The 26,121-nt window shown below is 45.9% G+C and overlaps 1 protein-coding gene across 2 annotated transcripts in view; it reads right to left on the reverse strand.

Moving 5' to 3' along the window:
- Positions 1 to 5,205: 5,205 nt before the first annotated feature.
- TGFB1I1 (transforming growth factor beta 1 induced transcript 1) overlaps positions 5,206 to 26,121 on the reverse strand; it is a 233,928-nt gene continuing 213,012 nt past the window's right edge. For both annotated transcript variants that reach the window (XM_077273569.1, XM_077273570.1), the window contains exons 11-12: positions 9,607 to 9,755; positions 5,206 to 5,753 (exon numbers count right to left, since the gene is read on the reverse strand). In XM_077273569.1, coding sequence (XP_077129684.1) covers positions 5,487 to 5,753; positions 9,607 to 9,755 — 416 coding nt within the window. In that variant the 3' untranslated portion in view covers positions 5,206 to 5,486. The remainder of the gene's footprint in view (positions 5,754 to 9,606; positions 9,756 to 26,121) is intronic.

Consider the following 26,121-nt stretch of genomic DNA (forward strand, 5'->3'; position numbering starts at 1 on the left):
GTTGTCAGTCCTGTCACCATTGGTAATTTGCAGCCTAAATTTATTTTGTCTGTGACCTTAATTTGCTCATTGTCTTCCTACCCTGTTATGGCGTTTGTGGATTCAGGTGCTGCCCTGAGTCTTATGGACTTGTCGTTTGCGAAGCGCTGTGGTTTTGTCCTGGAGCCTTTAAAAATTCCTATTCCTCTTAGAGGAATTGATGCTACGCCACTGGCGGAAAATAAACCGCAGTATTGGACACAAGTGACCATGTGCATGACTCCTGAACATCGGGAGGTGATTCGTTTTCTTGTTCTGCATAAAATGAATGATTTGGTCGTTTTAGGTCTGCCATGGTTACAGACCCATAATCCAGTTTTGGATTGGAAGGCTATGTCTGTGTCGAGTTGGGGTTGTCAGGGAATTCATTGCGATTCTCCGCCAGTGTCTATTGCTTCCTCTACTCCTTCAGAAGTTCCTGAGTATTTGTGTGACTATCAGGATGTATTCAGTGAGTCCAGGTCCAGTGCTCTTCCTCCTCATAGGGACTGTGACTGCGCTATAGATTTGATTCCTGGTAGTAAATTTCCTAAGGGACGATTATTTAATTTGTCTGTACCCGAGCATGCCGCAATGCGTTCTTATGTCAAGGAGTCTTTGGAGAAGGGGCATATTCGTCCATCCTCTTCCCCTCTTGGTGCAGGATTCTTTTTTGTGGCCAAGAAAGACGGGTCTTTGAGACCTTGTATAGACTGTCGGCTTCTGAATAAAATCACTGTTAAATTTCAGTATCCTTTGCCACTATTGTCGGACTTGTTTGCTCGGATTAAGGGTGCCAAGTGGTTCACCAAGATAGATCTTCGTGGTGCGTACAACCTTGTGCGCATTAGGCAGGGAGATGAATGGAAAACTGCATTTAATACGCCCGAAGGTCATTTCGAGTACTTGGTGATGCCCTTTGGGCTCTCTAATGCTCCTTCAGTGTTTCAGTCCTTTATGCATGATATCTTTCGGAAGTATCTAGATAAATTTATGATTGTTTATCTGGATGATATTCTGGTTTTTTCTGATGATTGGGATTCTCATGTAAAGCAGGTCAGGATGGTGTTTCAGGTTTTGCGTGATAATGCTTTGTTTGTGAAGGGCTCAAAGTGTCTCTTTGGAGTGCAGAAGGTTTCCTTTTTGGGTTTTATTTTCTCTCCTTCTGCTGTGGAGATGGACCCAGTTAAGGTCCGAGCTATTCATGATTGGACTCAACCCACGTCTGTTAAGAGTCTTCAGAAGTTCTTGGGGTTTGCTAATTTCTACCGTCGTTTTATCGCTAACTTTTCTAGTGTTGTTAAACCTTTGACGGATATGACCAAGAAAGGTTCTGATGTGGCTAATTGGGCTCCTGCAGCCGTGGAGGCCTTCCAGGAGCTGAAGCGCCGGTTTACTTCGGCGCCTGTTTTGTGCCAGCCTGATGTCTCACTTCCCTTTCAGGTTGAAGTGGATGCTTCTGAGATCGGTGCTGGGGCTGTTTTGTCGCAGAGAGGCTCTGGTTGCTCTGTGATGAGACCATGTGCTTTTTTCTCTAGGAAGTTTTCGCCTGCTGAGCGGAACTATGATGTTGGTAATCGGGAGTTGTTGGCCATGAAGTGGGCATTTGAGGAGTGGCGTCATTGGCTTGAGGGTGCTAAGCATCGTGTGGTGGTCTTGACTGATCACAAAAATCTGATGTATCTCGAGTCTGCTAAGCGCCTGAATCCTAGACAGGCTCGTTGGTCATTGTTTTTCTCTCGTTTTGACTTTGTGGTCTCGTACCTGCCTGGGTCGAAGAATGTGAAGGCTGATGCTCTTTCTAGGAGCTTTGTGCCTGACTCTCCTGGAGTCTCGGAGCCAGCTGGTATTCTTAAAGAGGGAGTAATCGTGTCGGCCATATCTCCTGATTTGCGACGTGTGTTGCAGAGATTTCAGGCTGGTAGACCTGACTCTTGTCCACCCGACAGACTGTTTGTTCCTGATAGATGGACCAGCAGAGTTGTTTCCGAGGTTCATTCCTCGGTGTTGGCAGGGCATCCGGGGATTTTTGGTACCCGAGATTTGGTGGCCAGGTCCTTTTGGTGGCCTTCCTTGTCACGGGATGTGCGGTCATTTGTGCAGTCCTGTGGGACTTGTGCTCGGGCTAAGCCTTGTTGTTCTCGTGCTAGCGGGTTGCTTTTGCCCTTGCCCGTCCCGAAGAGGCCTTGGACACACATTTCCATGGATTTCATTTCTGATCTTCCGGTGTCTCAAGGAATGTCTGTCATCTGGGTGGTGTGTGATCGTTTTTCCAAGATGGTCCATTTGGTGCCCTTGCCTAAGTTGCCTTCCTCTTCCGATCTGGTTCCTTTGTTTTTTCAGAATGTGGTTCGTTTACACGGCATTCCTGAGAATATCGTGTCCGACAGAGGATCCCAGTTTGTGTCCAGATTCTGGCGATCTTTTTGTGCTAAAATGGGCATTGATTTGTCGTTTTCATCTGCCTTTCATCCTCAGACTAATGGCCAAACGGAGCGAACTAATCAGACACTGGAGGCTTATTTGAGATGTTTTGTTTCTGCGGACCAGGATGATTGGGTGACCTTCTTGCCATTGGCTGAGTTTGCCCTTAATAATCGGGCTAGTTCCGCTACTTTGGTTTCGCCATTTTTCTGCAACTCTGGTTTTCATCCTCGTTTTTCCTCGGGTCATGTTGAGCCTTCTGACTGTCCTGGGGTGGATTCCGTGGTGGATAGGTTGCAGCGGATTTGGAATCATGTGGTGGACAACTTGAAGTTGTCACAGGAGAAGGCTCAGCGTTTTGCCAACCGCCGCCGCGGTGTGGGTCCCCGACTTCGTGTGGGGGAGTTGGTTTGGTTGTCTTCTCGGTATGTCCCTCTGAAGGTTTCCTCTCCTAATTTTAAGCCTCGCTTTATTGGTCCTTATAAAATTTTGGAAGTTCTTAATCCAGTATCATTTCGTTTGGATCTTCCGATGTCGTTTGCCATTCACAACGTGTTCCATAGGTCTTTGTTGCGGCGGTACGTTGTGCCTGTGGTTCCTGCTGTTGAGCCTCCTGCTCCGGTGTTGGTTGAGGGCGAGTTGGAGTACGTGGTGGAGAAGATCTTGGATTCTCGTCTCTCTAGACAGAGGCTTCAGTATCTGGTCAAATGGAAGGGCTATGGTCAGGAGGATAATTCCTGGGTGGTCGCTTCTGATGTTCATGCGGCCGATTTGGTTCATGCCTTCCACGCTGCTCATCCTGATCGCCCTGGTGGTCTTGGTGAGGGTTCGGTGACCCCTCCTTAAAGGGGGGGTACTATTGTGAACTATACTTCTTGGCTCCCTCTTGTGGTCACTAGTGGTTGGCTCTTGGATTGTCTTTCCCCAGGTTGGTACTCACCTGGTTCGTTAGGCCTGGGGTGTTGCTATTTAAACTTCCTGGATTCTCTGTCCAGTGCCTGGCATCGTTGTAATCAGTTCATTTCTGTTTGCTCCTGTCTTCAGGTCCTGGTTCCTTGCAAGATAAGCTAAGTCCTGCTTTCTTATTTTTGTTTATTTGCATTGTTCTTATTTTTGTCCAGCTTGTACAATATGTGATTCCTGATTTCGCTGGAAGCTCTAGGGGGCTGATATTCTCCCCCCTCACCGTTAGTCGGTTCGGGGGTTCTTGGATATTCAGCGTGGATATTTTGCAGGGTTTTTTGCTGACCGTATAAGTCATCTTACTATCTTCTGCTATTAGTCAGTGGGCCTCTCTTTGCTAAAATCTAGTTCATTCTTACGTTTGTCTTTTCTTCTTACCTCACCGTTATTATTTGTTGGGGGCTTGTACTATAACTTTGGGGTCTTTCTTCTTGAGGCAAGAGAGGTCTTATTTTCCCTGACAGGGTTAGTTAGTTCTCCGGCTGGCGCGAGACATCTAGGATCAACGTAGGTACGTTCCCGGCTACTGTTAGTTGGTTGTGCTAGGATCAGATATATATGGTCAGCCTAGTTACCACTTCCCTATGAGCTGGTATTTATGTTTTGCAGACTTTGCTGAAATCTCTGAGATCCTCTGCCATTGGGATCATAACAGGGGAGCGTCTGAGCTGGGGAGCGTCTAAACAGCGCAGTGCGCATGCCCAGGAACCCCAGCCCCGCACTGTGCATAATGAATAACACAGTGCGGGGCGGGGATTCAGCAACAGGGTGGCCGCACTGCCCGCACAGGCGCAGTCAGGCACCCTGCATCTGAGCTGTGACTGACAATGAAGACTGCGCAGGCCCCAGGCAGGCACGCACAGCGCAGGCGCCGGATTTAAGAAGAAACAGCGCTCAGGGGGTGGCGACCATCGCCCCTGAAGAGAAGAGTGACGGCAGTTGGGAGATTCATAGAGGACGAATCGGACTGCCTCCCGGTACAAAATCTGGTATTTGTGGCCAATTTTTAAAACGCTTTATTGAGGTAATAACTGAATCAAAAACTAAAAGAGCCACCTTGTTAGACTGCAGCATTACTGCTGCACAAGGTGGCTCTTTTAGTTTAGAACGGCTGGAGGGGGTGACAGTGGCCCTTTAAGTATTTGGATAAACACGGAACTGTCCAGGGAGCTGAATAGCTCAGAAGGAAGAGCTGCCGACTGGTGCCCAGGAGCTGCTAGGTTAGAATCCTGACATCATGTCTTTGTTCTGCTGCTGTGATACTGTAATTTCCCTCACAATCAATAAAGTGTGTCGTATAGTATAATTTAGAATCAGTGTTCAAAATATGCAAGGAAAAAATGCAGCGTGAAATCTCACTGATTATCCTGGTACAATAAAATGCTGCATATTTTACGCACCAATTACGCTGCATAAAATACACAGCAAAAACACTATGTTGTGTGACCACCCCTTATAATGTTCTATAAGATGCTGTTTTCTATACCACATTCTTTTCTTTCAGCATGCGTAGAAGACCAATGGCTGTGAGCCACAATTTTTATTAAAAACTGTAGCCTTTTCCAACCGGTCAGGTCCCTCTCATATTCATAAGAGTCTCCACATGTCTAGTCATTAGATAACCCTTTTTAATTGTTAATTTTACTCTAAATAAATATCCTATTTATGCAAATAACTAAAACAACATATCTTTTCTAGGAAATACAGTTTTCAATTAAAGTAAATATAATTTAAAAAAATAGAAATGTAAAAATTTCACACAACCATACAAACTTTTTCAACATCACAAGCTTCACAGAATTTCCAATTGAAGACAATTTATTCAATTTTTGTGCGGTATTACAGGAAAAATAAGTGTGAATCAGTGAAAGTTTCTTTGCATGACAGTTCTCTATAGATATACATTTTCATGCTTTTTTTAAAACTGGTGAAAACTGGAAAAAGTGTTATTTGACAGAAGGTTAAACAAATACGGAGACCAATACTAACTTCTTCATTACCGTAAGTGCAATCTTTATTACAGACTTGATATATAACCATTCACAGATACACAAATACACCATAATTTACATCATAAATTCTTATCCATACAAGCGGGCAAAGCAAGCCTGACAATATGGTTTGCCTTCTTGTTCTCGGAAGGTGCCTTTGTTGAGTTGCCGTAGGCAAAAAGTACAACTCAAATGCTGAGGATGAAACTTGCGTCCCATTGCAGTCACACATCTGCCAGTGATGGGCTGATCACACCCAGCACAGAGAGAGCCCCGACAAGAGTGGTAATGAGTCTCACACAGCGGAAGTCCATCATTTTCAAAAAAACTTCCATTCACAAATGGGCTGTGGCAGACCTATAACATAAAAGCAAGACAATGGAGTACAGTATGTTTAAGAAAGAGAAAAGCTAGGTTCCCTGATGAGACTTAACAATTAAACGAACACATGAGAAATGCAAGCCAGGATTGTTTTTCTCGCATTAGCATCTGCCTAAATCACACGAACTGGAGTCGGCTCATGAAGTGGCCAATAACAACTCTCAGGCGCTTAATGAAATCAGATGAAAATAAAATCATCAAAATGTATTTTCTGTGCAGATCAAAAATACAAAAGTCGTATGTTGTGCTGCACACGATCCTGCAGAGAAACCAAATAGGGAATTACTTAGAATCATAGAATGGTAGAGTTGGAAGGGACCTCCTGGGTCATCTGGTCCAACCCCCTGCTCAAAGCAGGATTCACTAAATCATCTCAGACAGATGTCTGCCCAGCCTCTGTGTGAATACTTCCATTGAAGAACTCACCACCTCTCGTGGCCGCCTGTTCCACTCACTGACCACTCTGTCAAAAAGATTTTTCTAATATCTAATCTGTATCTCTTCCTATTCAGTTTCATCCCATTGCTTCTAGTCTTTCCTTGTGCAAATGAGAATAAAGATGATCCTTCTACAATGTGACAGCCCTTGAGATATTTGTAGACAGCTATTAAGTCTCCTCTAAGTCTTTTTTGCAAGCTAAACATTCCCAAATCCTGTAACCGTTCCTCATAGGACATGGTTTGCAGACCGGTCACCATTCTGGTCGCTGTTCTCTGAACTTGCTCCAGTTTGTTGATGTCTTTTTTAAAATGTGGAGCCCAGAACTAGACACAGTATTCCAGATGAGGCCTGACCAAAGAGGAGTGAGTAGAGGGCAATAATGACTTCACGTGATCTAGACTCTATGCTTCTGTTAATACATCCCAGAATTATATTTGCCTATTTTGCTGCTGCATCACACTGTTGACTCATGGTCAGTTTAGGATCTATTAGTATACCCAAGTTTTTTTCACATGTGTTGTTGCTTAGTTCTATTCCTCCCATTCTGTATATGCTTTTTTCATTTTTATTGCCCATATGTAGTACTTTGCATTTCTCCCTGTGAGAAACCATTCTGTTAGTTGCTGCCCACTGCTCCAGTTTATTTATATCTTTTTGAATCCTCTCTCTCTTCTCTACTATTAGCTATCCCTCCTAGCTTTGTGTCATCAGCAAATATAATAATAATAATAATAATAATAATAATAATAACAAATACATAATAATGATAACAAATTTAATAATATAAACCTTATGGGGATTCTTCCAAACATATCTGTGGTGTACATGCTCTTGTTAACTTCCCAATGTAATACCAGAATAGTTGAAGTGCTACTCACTCCTTAATATCTTCAATGGTATGGATTACATATACAGCTATAGCAAAAATTAAGAGACCACTGCACAGTTTTCTAAAAATCAGCTCCTCCACATGTCTGACAGCCATTCCATTCCCGTGTCAGTTGAATTCCAAACAGAGGACACCTCATTCTACTTAATGTGCTTCTGATTAGGTGATCACCTGAACCAGTATAAAACAAGTATAAAAAAAACCTGCTGTGGTGTTCACAATCCTCTTGCAATAGGACAAGCTGGATGGATGGTAAAACAAGTGCTAGTAACATCCCAAGAGTAATAGCAAAGAAAAAATAACTTTTAACCATGCCAAAGGAGTTGAAAAGTCTTGAGTGAGGAAAAGAAGGGCTCAATTCTGGCTTTACCAGCAGAGGGACACGGTGAGCGTTATGTTACCTCCATCCTTAAAAGGAACCTCTCACCCCCCAGGCGTTTGTAACTAAAAGAGCCACCTTGTGCAGCACTAATGCTCTTTCCTCCCTAACACAGACGCACCACAGCCATCATCGTGGCCTCTGCGCGCTGGGCGCCGCCTCCTCTTCCTTCCTTAGCGTTCCCGGTGCCTGCGCTGTTATTTTTTTTTCGGGCATGCGCAGTTGCGCTGCCCTTCGAACTTACAGCGCAGGCGCCGGGAACGCTAATGAAGGAAGAGGAGGCGACGCCCGGCTCGCAGAGGCCATGAGTAACAGCTGTGTTGCGTCTGTGTTAGGGGGAAAGACCTGCCCCCGGGACGATTTCAAGGTATGAGGGACAAATTTCAAAAACGATTATTTCAGCAGTGCCAGGAACAAGAACTAAAAGAGCCACCTTGTCAGAATGCAGAATTAGTGCTGCACAAAGTGGCTCTTTTAGTTACAAACGCCCAGGGGGTTGACAGATTGCCTTTAATATTTCTAAGTCGGCAGTCCATTACAACAAGGTCAAGAAGCAGACATTGTGGACAACAAGGCTACAGACTGGCGGAGGGCAAAAACGACTCTCCACTGACCAGGGTTGACCGTCACTTTATTCGAATGTCACTCAGCAACCGCAGGATGACATCAAGTGACCTACAAAAGGAATGGCAGCTGGGGTGAGGTGCACAGCAAGAACAGTTCATACCAGGATCCTAGAGGCAGGACTCAAGTCATGTAAAGCTAGAAATAGCCTTTCATCAACGAGAAGCAAAGGAGAGCCAGGCTGAAGTTTGCCAAAAACCATAAAGATTGGATCATAGAGGACTGCAGTAAGGTAATGTTCTCTGATGAGTCTAATTTTCAGCTTTGCCCAACACCTGGTTGGCTAATGGTTAGACAGAGACCTGGAGAGGCGTACAAGCCACACTGTCTTGCACCCACTGTGATATAGGAAAGATATATATCTTGGTACCGTGTTAGCTACTGTACCAAGTTTGCACCCGCTGTGAAATTTGGTGGAGGATCGGTGATGATCCGGGGATGCTGGGCAGGTTAACCTTTGCGAAGGACGTATGAATCAAGCCGCATAAAAACGTTATCCAGGAAAAATAGTTGATTCCTTCTGCTCAGGCAATGTACCCCAACTCTGAGGACTGTTTTTTTCCAGCAGGACAATATGCCATGCCACACAGCTAGGTCAATAAAGGTGTGGATGGAGGACCACCACATCAAATTCCTGTCATGACCAACCCAATCTCCAGACCTGAACCCCACTGAAAACCTCTGGAATGTAATCAAGATAAAGATGGATAGTCACAAGCCATCAAATAAAGAAGAAATGCTTTAATTTTTGTACCAGGAGTGACATAAGGTCACCCAAAAGCAGCGTGAAAGACTGGAGGAAAGCTGCCAAGACGCAGGAAAGCTGTGATTAAAAATCATGGTCATTCCACAAAATATTGATTTCTGAACTCTTCCTAAGTTAAAACATTAGTATTGTTGTTTCTAAATGATTATGAACTTGTTTTGTTTTTTTTTGCATTAATTGAGGTCTGCAAGCAATGCATTTTTCTGTTATATTGACCATTTCTCATTTTCAGAAAATAAATGCAAACTGTATTGCCTGGAACTTCGGAGACATGTTGTCAGTAGTTTATAGAATAAAAGAACAATTTACATTTTACTTAAAAATATACCTATAAAGAGAAAAAGCAGATAAACTGTAAATTTTGCAGTGGTCTCTTCATTTTTGCCAGAGCTGTATAAGAAGAAAACAAAGTAGAGTCAACTACGTCTTAGTTTCCTAGATGAGACAAGGATGGGTGTTTCCAGGGTCGTGCAGCCAGTCTCGTCTGATCTCGGAAGCTAGAACGTGGTTAACGGATTTGGAAACATCTTATATGTAATCTAAATTGTTGAGGATACTGAGTGAATGCTGAATCAATTTGTTTGCACTTACTGTCATGAATCCAGCAGGCAGTGACCCACTGGCACACTGCACATTGGAACTTGTAAAGTATTAATTGCACAAACTGTTGCTGCAGTTTTTATGGGCAAATCAGACAAATTCGTTACTATATCCATTCTGGCATACTCACATGGCACACAAAACACTGAGGATGCCATAATCCATTTAAAGCTGATATGTAACTTTCCTTCACCGGTTCAGAACAACCGACACAAACCGTTCCAAAGAGATGGTAATAATCATATGAGCAGTAGGGAACATTGTCCTTTTCATGAAACCCTGCATGACATAGTAAAGGCAAATGATTGTTAAACATGGAAAACTGATGGTATCCACAGCAAGTAACAAACACTCCCCAAACTCTCCTATTCAGATTGTCATTCAGTGGTGCATATATCAGCATCTGTTAGGTGGAGGTCATCGATAGAGCAAAATCATTGCGGCTAAAGAAACATAAACAGATGACGTAAAGACATCAGAAGTAGTGTGACACTGGTCAGGTGTGCAGGAAACACTTGGCTGTGTCACTGATACAGCGTGTGGCATGAGCCAGAAGCTGTGGCGTAAACTCTGAGTAACGGGAAAATTAGGGTTAAATGCTTCTTGTCAGAGAAGAAAGTGTACTGTCCTTTTCTGAGTCATATAGTGCTATATGAGCTATATTATGCTGAAGAAAGTCTTGTATGCTGTGTTATGTGCTACATTGTGTCTGTGCACATATTGGAGCATGTGATGCATCTCAACAAATAATGGTGATCCTCAGGAATGTAACATGAAGCCAAAGAGAGTTGGCCACTGAGGCCATCTTCTCAGAATGACAACACTCTATGGGGTATAATAACATGGTCACCAACATTATGGGCTTATTATAGGTACTGCTTTCCTGACCTTAGTCAACGGAGGTAGAAGAAGTGATGTAGATGACATGGGTCAATGGGCTAAGGTATGGAACTAGCGTGTCAATGTAGACAGTTTAGACATGTGATTGGCTGTGACGGTCACATGTGGAGTAGCTGTGCTCTCATCACTCTATCATTGTCCTCATTTGCTCTGCAAGGACTGCAGCAATGATGTCCCAACTACAACACATGACTGATGCAGGCAATCACTGGCCCTGACTATTTTGTGCTGTTTGCTTTGACATCCCCACTGATCCCTGTGATTGGCAAAAAGTGATCACATATTGACGATCTAACATCATGACTTGAGGAGTTCACAGGTATTAGGTGTTTGCAACCAGGGCCAACGTCACCACCCAGTGAACCCGGCAAGTGTCGGAGCCCTGGACAAATGGGGGGGCAACTCGCTGTCAGGGAAACCAGCACTTAACATGTCTTGATCAGTAGCATACCGTCTGTAATGAATATGCATACACACACATTCAGAACTGCTGCATCTCCCTGCCTTTGTAAGTGACATTCGGCCCAGACACACTCTGTGGGCTTTCTGACACCCCCCCCCCCCTTCACTCTGCCTAGAAGATTCTTCTCACTTTGCCTGTCAGCTCTGTGTAATTCTAAACCCCTCATCCCACCCTCCCGAAAATTCAAGGAACGGATTTCTCTGTAAGCAGGTCATGTATCCACTTTGTGTTTATACTTAAATGAACCCCTATGTCACGCTGAGCATAATGATAATGGTGTTGTCCTTCAACGAGGTTCATACGCCGAGATATGTTTAGAGATGGTTTTTCATATCTTTCAGAAAGGGTAGTATTCAGCCACCTAGTGAGGTCACCACAAGGGGAGTGCCTTGATTTTGGGCACAGGTATAAGACAGGGAGACCTCATTTTGCACTAGTCTTTGTCCAGGAAGCTAGCTGAGAGACGCTCTGTGATGCATTTTGATGTCACCCCTCCCCCAGCCGCATGGTCAACCATGATATGAGAGAACTGTAAGTTTCTTTTCTTCTTTTAATCTCTTTTATTTTGCAATTGTCTGTAGATACGATAATTGTCTCCTTTTATAATATATTTTTTATTCTTTTGTAAACACTGCCTACTTTTGAAGTAAAATATATAAAATTACTAGCTTCCTTTCTCCTTGCTCTATAACGTACTTTCACGTCGTCTGAAGTAAATTACGCTACTATTTGGGTTGGCTCCTGACCCGTTATTAATTAAGAAAAAGGAGCTGGTGGCAGCGGAAGTGTCTTGAGCCTTTGGGAAAACTGTCAGCGACAGACGGTATTGATAATTATTGTTCCTGCCTGAGTAGGAGTAGTTATATCACCCTCGCTGCAGTGTGACCAATAGCCAGTACATAGCAGGCAGCCTTTCTGGTGACAAATTATCCTAGGTGAAGTTCCCTGTCTGACCTGAAGGTAAGGGGGGCGCCAGAGAGCTGCAAGTTCCAAACCGGAACTGGGAAGTGGGATATAGATAAATCCCCTCCAGAAAAGAGGCGGGGCAACCTAACAACCCCGTTTCATGACACCGCCAATGGCGGAAGACCACATGACAACTATGGGCCCTATGAATCAGAGGGCCCTTCTCTAGTATCACCCCAGCAACAGAGCAAGAGAATAGTGAACAATTCTAAGACCTTTATTTAGGCAAAAATACGAAAGGTCGACATACAATCCACCACACAAAGGATAAGATAGTCCAGAACCCGAATGCAGTTCAGTAACAGGATAAAAGCCCTGGGAGATGAGAGTCCAACAATCCAGCAGATAGCGGATAACATAGTCTCTCTCTTTCTCTCTGAGGTGCTATGTTCATTCACATCATAGTTCCACACAGGATATGCACTCCTGTCTCACCTCCCTGATATTTTAAAAGTCCCCCTCATTCACATGTCAGGGGGGAAGGTCTCAGGGACTCATTGTTTCAACAAGCTAGTTTAATATGTCATTAGCATATTAGCAAACAGCATTATTCACTGATCCTGTGGAAAGATAACAATACAGTACTATGGAGGGCTGATATCAGATGGCAACAACAGCCATTCATCAATTAGCAAATTACAACTCATCCTACAAGAGAACACCATGAACATCAGAAAAAAAATATTAATACAAACAAAATGATACCAACATACCATATCCCACCATCACACCTGGATCCTTGCATGCCAATACAGTTGAAAACAATGATGGGAGAGAGTGGCAGGTAGCTCCCAAGTACCACTGCAGGACAGCATCCAGAGCAGTGGCAGCTGACCCCAAGGGATGCTGGTTCGGATTGTGTGTCCCAGGCAGGACAGGACGGCCACTGGTATGGGTTCAGACTGTCCGGCCTCTGGATAGCAGACAGGACAGCCGCTGGTGTTGGTATAGACTGTGAGTCTTCTGAATAGCAGACAGGACAGCCACTGGTATGGGTTCAGACTATGCATCTTCAGAAAAGAAGACAGGTCAGGTATGGAGGCAGGACACAGGATAGAACCAGGATCACACAGAGTGGACAAAGGGACCTAACAGCAGGAAGTCAAGTATTAACTAACTGCACAAACGTTGCTCAGGCACCACCCAACAGATGGAGGTGCTTTAAGTAGCAAGTGTCTCCCAGATATTGGCCGGGGACACTAGGATAGTGCGCGCTGTCTCTTTAAGATACAGGGAGCGTGCATGCCCTTAGCATGCTGCCAGGCTAAAGCAGACCTTGGGGAGTGGGAGCAGAGGCAGGTGATATGGCTGGGGTGGTGAGTAAGTCGGTGTCCTTGCTGAGAGGAGAGTTGGAGGCACGCAAGAATGCTGGCCCTGGGGCCTATTATACTGTATGGAGCACTAAGTGGGGCCCATTATACCATATGAAGCAATATATGGAGCACATTACACTTTATGGAGCACTATATGGGGCCCATTATACTGTATGGAGTAATATATGGGGCTCATTATATGGAGAAATATTAAAGCACTGTGCGCAGCAAGGATTTGCTGGTTTCTGAGCTATTGCAGTATTTACAAAGCATGTCACTATCATGCCTTCACAGAAGTGCATAGAACATAGAACCAGTTTTAGTGATGTCTTTGTAACATCACTGAATTTAGTATCTTGTGGTAACTTAGCCAACTGCGCCACCTGTTGACATGTTCTCTCATTGCAATCTGTTTTATTTCTACTTCATTAATTAGTGTTAACTTTTGCTCATTAGAGCTACTGTAGTTTGCCATCAGCCTCTACACTAGCTTTGCCCCTTCTTTCTTCAGCAGCCACCTTGGCCCCTTGAAAGCTGACATGCTGATTGTCTCTCTCTAGATTTTCAGCACTTCTGGTTGTGGAACGCCCGCCAGGGCCATGGGGTACTCGGTACTGGGTCCGGTGCTTAAAGGGATGTGTCATGGCGGCGGAGACCCGGTCCATGGCCCTGGGCGCCCAAGTAAAAGGAACGGTTTTTAAAGCAGTTTGGATAAAGTTTGTTCATGACGCCACCTGTGGTATTCGGTCAGGGATGACCGACGCTGCTTAAAGGGATCCTCTGGGGTGATGTTGTGGCAGCAGGGATGGTATGGCTTCCAACAGGTGAAGCTGGATCCCCAGGGCTCCCGGTGTATAGCTAAAGATGGCAGATGGTGTAGCAAGAAACAGAGGACACAGGATTGCAGTCTGTTTTCCTTTTTACTGTCGAATTCAGGCAGCCACAGTCCAGGGTACCAGATCACAGGTGCATATGTGGTCCGGCCGGATTGGAAGCGATTTGGAAATCCCCCTTGCTAGGTGGAGTTGAACGCGTTCCCTCTAGCGCTGTGGTGTAGTCCCTTGCTGCCTTAGGCCTCTCACAAGGTCTTCACGTTTTCTCTCTGTCCTCCTTGCAGGTAGGATACTAACCCGTATGACAGGGGGCTCGAGCCTTTTTACAGAATCTCTATCACAACCCGGGCTCTCTGTGCCACTGTGTCTTCAGGTGTAAGGGTAGACAGGTGACTTGCAATCCAGCCGTCCGGCCAGTTTCTGCTGTGAGACGTAGAGTACTTCACAACCTCGGTCTTCCGGCTACCGGTATCTGCGCTCAGCAGGGAGGTAGCCCAGTCGCAGCTGACCCCCAGCTCTCAACTCTCCCGTGCTTCTTTCCTCCTTCACTGTCTCTACAAACTGTCCTGTTCTCGTTCCTTCTAGGAGCTGCAGCACCCCTTGTGGCTGCACGGCCCCCTCTTTCTCAGATTCTCACCATTTGCTTCCTTTCCGTTCTGTTCCTCTGACAGACTGTCTAACTCAGACCTGGGCAAGATGTGTCCCGCGGGCTGCATCCGGCCCACCTGATGATTTTAAACGGCCCACCAGCTAGCTGTCACTTATGACAGCCGCCCCCAGCACCGCTTGGCCATTCGCCAGACGCTTCTGAGGAGGACCGCTGGTGGCTGGAGTGAAGGCCCCGAGCTCATCCACACGCTGTTGGAACTGTATGCGCTTGCATTGCATACAGTTCCTCCAGAGTCCAGGGTCAGGATGTGATTGACACAGCATCGGGAGCCATTGGCTCCCGGCTGTGTCAATCATTCTTGTGACCGGAGGCAGCATTATGACACCAGTCACAAGAGGCTGAGCTCTGCATCGGCCCTGTACGTCACGTGCAATGTGAGCAGCAGAGCCGGGTTGATCACCGGTTTATCGGTGGTGGCGGCAATCTTCCCGAGGCCACGCATGCGCAGATGGAGTCCTCTGCTTCACGGGGCTTCAGGAAAATGGCCGTGGGAGGCCGCACGTGCGCAGATGGAGATCGCGGCGGCCATTTTCATGAAGCCGAGTTTGCAGATTTAGATCTCGGCTTCAGGAAAATGGCCGCCGCGATCTCCATCTGTGCACGCGCGGCCTCCCGCGGCTTTTTCCTGAAGCCCCATGAAGCAGGGCACTCCATCTGCGCACGCACGGCCTCGGGAAGATGGCCGCTGCCACCGATATTCAACCAGGCTCTGCTTCTCACATTGCATTTCGGGCTGCTGCGTCACCTCACCGGTGGAAGGGACCCTGCGCACGCCATACCGCACCTCTGCCGTCGCCACACCACTGCTGCAACCCCCCCATGGACACCAGGCCGTGGTGTCGCCTACCTAAGCAGGAAGGGACCCTGCTCAGGTGCACGCCACACCGCATCACCCCACCTCTGCCGACACCATGCCTCCTGTGACCCTGCTCTGCCACCGCCAGCCCTCAGGTAAGATACTGTAAATTCGGACAATAAGACGGACCCCCATCTTATAAAAAATCTTTTTTTCTGCAATTTTTACCCCAAATTTAGGGTGCGCCTTATGGTCCGGTGCGTCTTATAGTCCGAAAAATATGGTAATTATATTAGTCCGGCCCTCTAAAACCATCCCAATTTCTCATGCGGCCCCATGGCAAAATTAATTGCCCACCCCTGGTCTAACTCCTCCCCCAGACCAAAATATATATTTATATACAGGGAAGCTCCCCTGAAACCAGGTTTAGAGCTCCCCCTTCTGGCCTGGAGTCAGAACTGTGTTGCATGTATGTGAATACCTGATAAAAGGGATCCCTCCTCGCTTCCAAGTGTGACATCACTCTCCCCGTGATGAAAGCAATGCCACTGTAACAACCAGGAACCTGGGGTGTTACAGTTGCTTCCCTCAACATAGTACAGTCGCTGAGTTCTTGTGTCCCCTTGCTAGTGCTCCCCATATTGTCGGATATAGATGCTGTGTTCTTCATGATGTTTTATTGCATAGCCTCTTCTGCCTTTATAGTCATCTCATTGTGTAGCGCCGCATCTCTGCCTGCTGTCCCTCTCTCCCTGCAGAGACATCAGCGTACTTACCACCAGGGATCCCGTCCTTCCCCTTCCGAGTCTGCTGCCGCCCGGAGTCCTTGCACTCCTAGCAGGTCTCCAAGCATTGTGCTTAGAGTGTGCGCACCCTTCCTCTTTCTTAAAGGGGCCATACATGTTCCTCTAAAGTGTCCCCAGCTAATGGTTGGAGCTCTCTATTTAACACCTTAACGATCGCCGATACGCCTTTTAACGATGGCAGTTAAGGGTACTTAAACCACAGTGCCGCTTTTTAATGGCACTGAAGAATAAGGGTATAGTGCCCCCCAGAGTCAGAATTTCTCCGGAGTCTCGGGGTGGCTGAGACCCCAGAGAACATAATTCGGGTTAGTATTTACCTACCCCGCTGTTGCGATCGCTGTTATTAATGGTATAACAATGACCTAAAAAAAAGTCAGATTTTCCATTTAATTTTTCTTTTCTCTGATGTGATCGCACATCAGAGGAGAGAGAAATAGGGTCCCCGATCTCCCCCGGTACCTCCGTAGAGTTGTGCTAAAGTGAGTTGGGCTAAAGTTAGGGTTAGGGTTGGGGCTAAAGTTAGGGTTAGGGTTGGGGCTAAAGTTAGGGTTAGGGTTGGGGCTAGGGTTGGGATTATGGTTAGGGTTGGGATTAGGGTTAGGGGTGTGTTAGGGTTAGGTTTGTGGTTAGGGTTATGGTTAGGGTTGGGATTAGGGTTAGGGGTGTGTTGGGGTTAGGGTTGTGGTTAGGGTTGGGATTAGGGTTAGGGGTGTGTTGGGGTTAGGGTTGTAGTTATAATTGGGGGGTTTCCACTGTTTAGGTACATCAGGGGGTCTCCAAACTCGACATGGCATCCACCATTGATACCAGGCAATTTTGCGTTCAAAAAGTCAAATGGGGTTCCCGCCCTTCTGAGCCCTGCCATGCGCCCAAACAGTGGCTTTTCCCTACATATGGGGTATCGGCATACTCAGAAGACATTGCACAACAAATTTTGAGGTCCATTTTCTCCTGATACCCTTGTGAAAATAAAAAAAATTAGATCCAGAGTAAATTTTTTGTGAAAAAAGTTAAATAATCATTTTTTTTCTTCAACATTGCTTTAGTTCTTGTGAATCACCTGAAGGGTTAATAAACTTCTGGAATGTGGTTTTGTGCACCATGAGGGGTGCAGTTTTTAGAATGGTGTCACATTGGGGTATTTCCTGTTATATTGATCCCCCAAACTCATTTCAAATGTGAGTTGGTCCCTAAAAAAAAATGAAATGGTTTTGTAAATTTTGTTGAAAAATAAGAAATCGCTGGTCAACTTTTAACCCATAGAGAACGTCCTAACAAAAAAAATTACACTTCCAAAATTGTGCTGATGTAAAGGAGACATGTGGTAAATGTTATTTATATGCTATTTTGTGTGACACCATTCTCTGATTTAAGGGTACAAAAATCCAAAGTTTGAAAATTGCAAAATTTTCTATATTTTTGCCAAATTTCCATTTTTTCATAAATAAGCGCAAGTTATATTGAAGAAATTTTACCACTAACATGAAGTACAATATGTCACGAAAAAACAATCTCAGAATCAGTGGGATACGTTGAAGCGTTCCAGAGCTATAACATCATAAAGTGACAGTGGTCAGAACTGTAAAAATTGGCTTGGTCATTAAGTACAAAAATGGCTCTGTCACTAAGGGGTTAAACTGCCTCCTCCAACATGGAGGTACCTGTGCAATCTTGTGCGTTTGTTCCTAACATGCTTGTCAGTTCTCAGGTCCCTGCACTTGTATTCGAGTCTGCTGCACCCACCAGTGCTCACCTCAACGGCAGCAGAGCCAGATGCACCCGCCAGTGCTCACCTCAAAGGCAACAGAGTCAGCTGCACCCGCCAGTGCTCACCTCAAAGGCAACAGAGTCAGCTGCACCCGCCTGTGCTCACATCAACAGCAGTAGAGCCAGCTGCACCCTACAGTGCTCATCTCAATGGCAGCAGAGCCAGCTGCACACGCCAGTGCTAACCTCAACGGCAGCCAAACCAGCTGCACCGTCAGTGCTCATCTATTTGTTAGACTGTCCTGTCTGCACCTGCGGTTCCTGTCATCTTCTCCACCTGTCTGCATCTGTTGAACATTTCCCTGGGCCATTCCAGCTATCCACACCTAGGGGTCAGCTGCCATCTACCCAAGATCTGGAGTAGCACCTGGATCAACTCCATTGTGTCTCCATGGACTGTGGTGTCGTTAGCTGCTGCGTGTCCATGGTCAGATTGGGTGAGGCTCCTAGTCCCACCCCTCCAGGTTTTACTTGGGCTTTGGCACACTGGTTCCACCACCCAGCCCGTTACACGTTGTGTGTGTCCTGTACCATACGTAATGCTATGTAGCTCAGATATGTTGTATTCTTTTGTGGAGACACGGGGGTTGGCAGGCATCCCAGTCCGCTAGCAAAACCGCATGGACCAGGGATCGTCCCACCGAACGCCCGCTCTCCCCTTAATGCTACTCAGACAACACAGGGTGAGGGTAAAACAGTGTGGCACTACTTTATTGAACCACAAAACAAGCAGCTAACACATAGAACAGTTCCAGCAAAATATTCCAAGATGGTGCACATTACAGAGTCTCACCCTTCCGCTGATTCGCTGGGATAATGGCAGCTGTTACTTCACAGCTCCCAGGGTCAACTACCCCACCTATGGCATGCACACAAAGAGAAGGTAACGACAAGCGTAGGAAAATTACAGTCTATTCAGGTACAATTCCAGTTCACCTGAGGATCACAATCTGGCTTCATGTTCCAGGGTCGACCACCCCACCTGTGGCACACACACAGAGGGAAGATAACCACAAGCTTAGGAAGATGACAGTCCATTGAGGTACAAGGCCAGTTGACCCAAAGGTCACAAACTTCCTTTTCCAAACATCTCCATCTCCAAACATATCCATGGCTCAGCGATGGTCAATGGAGTAGATGGTTATTAATGGAGCACACTCGGACTGGGTCACGGTTAGAAGTGGGGTACCACAGGGGTCAGTATTGGGCCCTCTTCTTTTTAACATATTTATTAATGACCTTGTACTGGGCATACAGAGCAGAATTTCAATATTTGCAGATGACACTAAACTCTGCAGGGTAATCAATACAGAGGAGGACAATTTTTTATTTTACTGGATGAGTTATGTAAACTAGAAGCTTGGGCTGATAAATGGCAAACGAGCTTTAATGGGGATAAATGTAAGGTCATGCACTTGGGTAGAAGTAATAAGATGTATAACTATGTGCTTAATGCTAAAACTCTGGGCAACATCGTCAATGAAAAAGACCTGGGTGTATGGGTGGATGACAAACTCACATTTAGTGGCCAGTGTCAGGCAGCTGCCTCAAAGGCAAATAAAATAATGGGATGCATTAAAAGATGTGTAAAATGGTGATGTTTTTTTTCTATCATAAACAGTGTTGATACAGTAACTGTGTTCAGTGTTATGGTTCTCAATGGCAAGAGAACATAGCCCAGCAAACATAAGAACTAGCTCTTGGAAGGATGGAAACTAAACTGACCATGAACTAAACCTGCCGCACAACTAACAGTAGCCGGGTAGCGTAGCCTGCGTTTTATCCCTAGACGCCCAGCGCCGGCCGGAGGACTAACTAATCCTGGCAGAGGAAAATATAGTCCTGGCTCACCTCTAGAGAAATTTCCCCGAAAGGCAGACAGAGGCCCCCACAAATATTGGCGGTGATTTAAGATGAAATGACAAACGTAGTATGAAAATAGGTTTAGCAAAATTGAGGTCCGCTTACTAGATAGCAGGAAGACAGAAAGGGCACTTTCATGGTCAGCTGAAAACCCTATCAAAACACCATCCTGAAATTACTTTAAGACTCTAGTATTAACTCATAACATCAGAGTGGCAATTTCAGATCACAAGAGCTTTCCAGACACAGAAACGAAACTACAGCTGTGAACTGGAACAAAATGCAAAAACAAACAAGGACTAAAGTCCAACTTAGCTGGGAGTTGTCTAGCAGCAGGAACATGCACAGAAAGGCTTCTGATTACAATGTTGACCGGCATGGAAGTGACAGAGGAGCAAGGCTAAATAGCGACTCCCACATCCTGATGGAAACAGGTGAACAGAGAGGATGATGCACACCAGTTCAATTCCACCAGTGGCCACCGGGGGAACCCAAAATCCAATTTCACAACAGTACCCCCCCCTCAAGGAGGGGGCACCGAACCCTCACCAGAACCACCAGGGCGATCAGGATGAGCCCTATGAAAGGCACGGACCAAATCGGAGGCATGAACATCAGAGGCAGTCACCCAAGAATTATCCTCCTGACCGTATCCCTTCCATTTGACCAGATACTGGAGTTTCCGTCTGGAAACACGGGAGTCCAAGATTTTTTCCACAACGTACTCCAACTCGCCCTCAACCAACACCGGAGCAGGAGGCTCAACGGAAGGCACAACCGGTACCTCATACCTGCGCAATAATGACCGATGAAAAACATTATGAATAGAAAAAGATGCAGGGAGGTCCAAACGGAAGGACACAGGGTTAAGAATCTCCAATATCTTGTACGGGCCGATGAACCGAGGCTTAAACTTGGGAGAAGAAACCCTCATAGGGACAAAACGAGAAGACAACCACACCAAGTCCCCAACACAAAGCCGAGGACCAACCCGACGCCGGCGGTTGGCAAAAAGCTGAGTCTTCTCCTGGGACAACTTCAAATTGTCCACTACCTGCCCCCAAATCTGATGCAACCTCTCCACCACAGCATCCACTCCAGGACAATCCGAAGATTCCACCTGACCAGAAGAAAATCGAGGATGAAACCCCGAATTACAGAAAAAGGGAGACACCAAGGTGGCAGAGCTGGCCCGATTATTGAGGGCAAACTCCGCTAAAGGCAAAAAAGCAACCCAATCATCCTGATCTGCAGACACAAAACACCTCAAATATGTCTCCAAGGTCTGATTCGTCCGCTCGGTCTGGCCATTAGTCTGAGGATGGAAAGCAGACGAGAAAGACAAATCTATGCCCATCCTAGCACAGAATGCTCGCCAAAATCTAGACACGAATTGGGTACCTCTGTCAGAAACGATATTCTCCGGAATACCATGCAAACGGACCACATTTTGAAAAAACAGAGGAACCAACTCGGAAGAAGAAGGCAACTTAGGCAGGGGAACCAAATGGACCATCTTAGAGAAACGATCACACACCACCCAGATGACAGACATCTTCTGAGAAACAGGAAGATCCGAAATAAAATCCATCGAGATGTGCGTCCAGGGCCTCTTCGGGATAGGCAAGGGCAACAACAATCCACTAGCCCGAGAACAACAAGGCTTGGCCCGAGCACAAACGTCACAAGACTGCACGAAGCCTCGCACATCTCGAGACAGGGAAGGCCACCAGAAGGACCTTGCCACCAAATCCCTGGTACCAAAGATTCCAGGATGACCTGCCAACGCAGAAGAATGAACCTCAGAAATGACTTTACTGGTCCAATCATCAGGAACAAACAGTCTACCAGGTGGGCAACGATCAGGTCTATCCGCCTGAAACTCCTGCAAGGCCCGCCGCAGGTCTGGAGAAACGGCAGACAATATCACTCCATCCCTAAGGACACCTGTAGGTTCAGAATTACCAGGGGAGTCAGGCTCAAAACTCCTAGAAAGGGCATCCGCCTTAACATTCTTAGAACCCGGCAGGTAGGACACCACAAAATTAAACCGAGAGAAAAACAACGACCAGCGCGCCTGTCTAGGATTCAGGCGTCTGGCGGACTCAAGATAAATTAGATTTTTGTGGTCAGTCAATACCACCACCTGATGTCTAACCCCCTCAAGCCAATGACGCCACTCCTCAAAAGCCCACTTCATGGCCAAAAGCTCCCGATTCCCAACATCATAATTCCGCTCGGCGGGCGAAAATTTACGCGAGAAAAAAGCACAAGGTCTCATCACGGAGCAATCGGAACTTCTCTGCGACAAAACCGCCCCAGCTCCGATTTCAGAAGCGTCGACCTCAACCTGAAAAGGAAGAGCAACATCAGCCTGACGCAACACAGGGGCGGAAGAAAAGCGGCGCTTAAGCTCCCGAAAGGCCTCCACAGCAGCAGGGGACCAATCAGCAACATCAGCACCCTTCTTAGTCAAATCAGTCAATGGTTTAACAACATCAGAAAAACCAGCAATAAATCGACGATAAAAGTTAGCAAAGCCCAAAAATTTCTGAAGACTCTTAAGAGAAGAGGGTTGCGTCCAATCACAAATAGCCTGAACCTTGACAGGATCCATCTCGATGGAAGAGGGGGAAAAAATATATCCCAAAAAGGAAATCTTTTGAACCCCAAAAACGCACTTAGAACCCTTCACACACAAGGAATTAAACCGCAAAACCTGAAAAACCCTCCTGACCTGCTGGACATGAGAGTCCCAGTCATCCGAAAAAATCAAAATATCATCCAGATACACAATCATAAATTTATCCAAATAATCACGGAAAATGTCATGCATAAAGGACTGAAAGACTGAAGGGGCATTTGAAAGACCAAAAGGCATCACCAAATACTCAAAGTGGCCCTCGGGCGTATTAAATGCGGTCTTCCACTCATCCCCCTGCTTAATTCGCACCAAATTATACGCCCCACGGAGATCTATCTTAGAGAACCACTTGGCCCCCTTTATGCGAGCAAACAAATCAGTCAGCAGTGGCAACGGATATTGATATTTAACCGTGATTTTATTCAAAAGCCGATAATCAATGCACGGCCTCAAAGAGCCATCTTTCTTAGCCACAAAGAAAAAACCGGCTCCTAAGGGAGATGACGAAGGACGAATATGTCCCTTTTCCAAGGACTCCTTTATATATTCTCGCATAGCAGCATGTTCAGGCACAGACAGATTAAATAAACGACCCTTAGGGTATTTACTACCCGGAATCAAATCTATGGCACAATCGCACTCCCGGTGCGGAGGTAATGAACCAAGCTTAGGTTCTTCAAAAACGTCACGATATTCAGTCAAGAATTCAGGAATCTCAGAGGGAATAGATGATGAAATGGAAACCACAAGTACGTCCCCATGCGTCCCCTTACATCCCCAGCTTAACACAGACATAGCTTTCCAGTCAAGGACTGGGTTATGAGATTGCAGCCATGGCAATCCAAGCACCAACACATCATGTAGGTTATACAGCACAAGAAAGCGAATAATCTCCTGGTGATCCGGATTAATCCGCATAGTTACTTGTGTCCAGTATTGTGGTTTATTGCTAGCCAATGGGGTGGAGTCAATCCCCTTCAGGGGTATAGGAGTTTCAAGAGGCTCCAAATCATACCCACAGCGTTTGGCAAAGGACCAATCCATAAGACTCAAAGCGGCGCCAGAGTCGACATAGGCATCCGCGGTAATAGATGATAAAGAACAAATCAGGGTCACAGATAGAATAAACTTAGACTGTAAAGTGCCAATTGAAACAGACTTATCAAGCTTCTTAGTACGCTTAGAGCATGCTGATATAACATGAGTTGAATCACCGCAATAGAAGCACAACCCATTTTTTCGTCTAAAATTCTGCCGTTCACTTCTGGACAGAATTCTATCACATTGCATATTCTCTGGCGTCTTCTCAGTAGACACCGCCAAATGGTGCACAGGTTTGCGCTCCCGCAGACGCCTATCGATCTGGATAGCCATTGTCATGGACTCATTCAGACCCGCAGGCACAGGGAACCCCACCATAACATCCTTAATGGCATCAGAGAGACCCTCTCTGAAATTCGCCGCCAGGGCGCACTCATTCCACTGAGTAAGCACAGCCCATTTACGGAATTTCTGGCAGTATATTTCAGCTTCGTCTTGCCCCTGAGATAGGGACATCAAGGCCTTTTCCGCCTGAAGTTCTAACTGAGGTTCCTCATAAAGCAACCCCAAGGCCAGAAAAAACGCATCCACATTGAGCAACGCAGGATCCCCTGGAGCCAATGCAAAAGCCCAATCCTGAGGGTCGCCCCGGAGCAAGGAAATCACAATCCTGACCTGCTGAGCAGGATCTCCAGCAGAGCGAGATTTCAGGGACAAAAACAACTTGCAATTATTTTTGAAATTTTGAAAGCAAGATCTATTCCCCGAGAAAAATTCAGGCAAAGGAATTCTAGGTTCAGATATAGGAACATGAACAACAAAATCTTGTAAATTTTGAACTTTCGTGGTGAGATTATTCAAACCTGCAGCTAAACTCTGAATATCCATTTTAAACAGGTGAACACAGAGCCATTCCAGGATTAGAAGGAGAGAGAGAGAGAAAGGCTGCAATATAGGCAGACTTGCAAGAGATTCAATTACAAGCACACTCAGAACTGAAGGGAAAAAAAAAAAATCTTCAGCAGACTTCTCTTTTCTCTCCTTTCTCTGTCAATTAATTTAACCCTTTTTGGGCCGGTCAAACTGTTATGGTTCTCAATGGCAAGAGAACATAGCCCAGCAAACATAAGAACTAGCTCTTGGAAGGATGGAAACTAAACTGACCATGAACTAAACCTGCCGCACAACTAACAGTAGCCGGGTAGCGTAGCCTGCGTTTTATCCCTAGACGCCCAGCGCCGGCCGGAGGACTAACTAATCCTGGCAGAGGAAAATATAGTCCTGGCTCACCTCTAGAGAAATTTCCCCGAAAGGCAGACAGAGGCCCCCACAAATATTGGCGGTGATTTAAGATGAAATGACAAACGTAGTATGAAAATAGGTTTAGCAAAATTGAGGTCCGCTTACTAGATAGTAGGAAGACAGAAAGGGCACTTTCATGGTCAGCTGAAAACCCTATCAAAACACCATCCTGAAATTACTTTAAGACTCTAGTATTAACTCATAACATCAGAGTGGCAATTTCAGATCACAAGAGCTTTCCAGACACAGAAACGAAACTACAGCTGTGAACTGGAACAAAATGCAAAAACAAACAAGGACTAAAGTCCAACTTAGCTGGGAGTTGTCTAGCAGCAGGAACATGCACAGAAAGGCTTCTGATTACAATGTTGACCGGCATGGAAGTGACAGAGGAGCAAGGCTAAATAGCGACTCCCACATCCTGATGGAAACAGGTGAACAGAGAGGATGATGCACACCAGTTCAATTCCACCAGTGGCCACCGGGGGAGCCCAAAATCCAATTTCACAACAGTTCAGCCACCGGAGGTCACCCTTGAGTAATAGACAGGATAATTACAATGTTGTTGCAGTAATTTTGTTCAGCCACCGGAGGTCACCCATGAGTTACAGACAGGAAGATTCTGGAAACAGGACAGTTACCTCAGAGAGAGTTTCTGGGAGTTTGAGGAGAAGCAGCGCGGTGATGGAGAGTGAGGAATCCAGATCTTGAGGCATTCCTGTTTTGGGTCTGTGTGATTTCAAGAAAGCAGCTCTTGTGAGTAAACAGAGAAGTGTGACCGGTCACCGACTGTGTAGTTAGCTAGGGATAGCTAGATAGGAATCACAGCCGATTTAAGGACACTCTTTTATTAAGAATTGCCTGACAACTAATAGACACTGTGTGGATTCCTGCGCTTCACGATTCTGGCTGTGGGATATTCCTGGAATTATTTGCGAACTTTATCTGGATCTGCAGCAGAAGATTTGGTGGCTCAAACACCTATTTAATCCGCTGCTGGACATCTGTATAACAGATTCAGTTATTTACCGTTGAAGCATATATTGTGAAGGAGTACACTCTGAGCACTCAACAATAAGACAGTGCGCTGCGTATACACTGAGTATATACTGTGAGATATATATATATATATATTGGGAAGAGAACCGGGTCCCCGTGATTTATTGTAAATTAGGCGGGAGGCGGGTGTAAGATTGTATTCCTGAGAGGAGCACGTGTCACAGGCCCAGTATAACCCCGTGTAGGCCCGTTACAGGGGAGGGAGGGAGTGGTATAGTTGTG

This window comes from Ranitomeya variabilis, chromosome 7, assembly GCF_051348905.1.
Source record: "Ranitomeya variabilis isolate aRanVar5 chromosome 7, aRanVar5.hap1, whole genome shotgun sequence".
Classification (NCBI taxonomy): Eukaryota; Metazoa; Chordata; class Amphibia; order Anura; family Dendrobatidae; genus Ranitomeya; species Ranitomeya variabilis.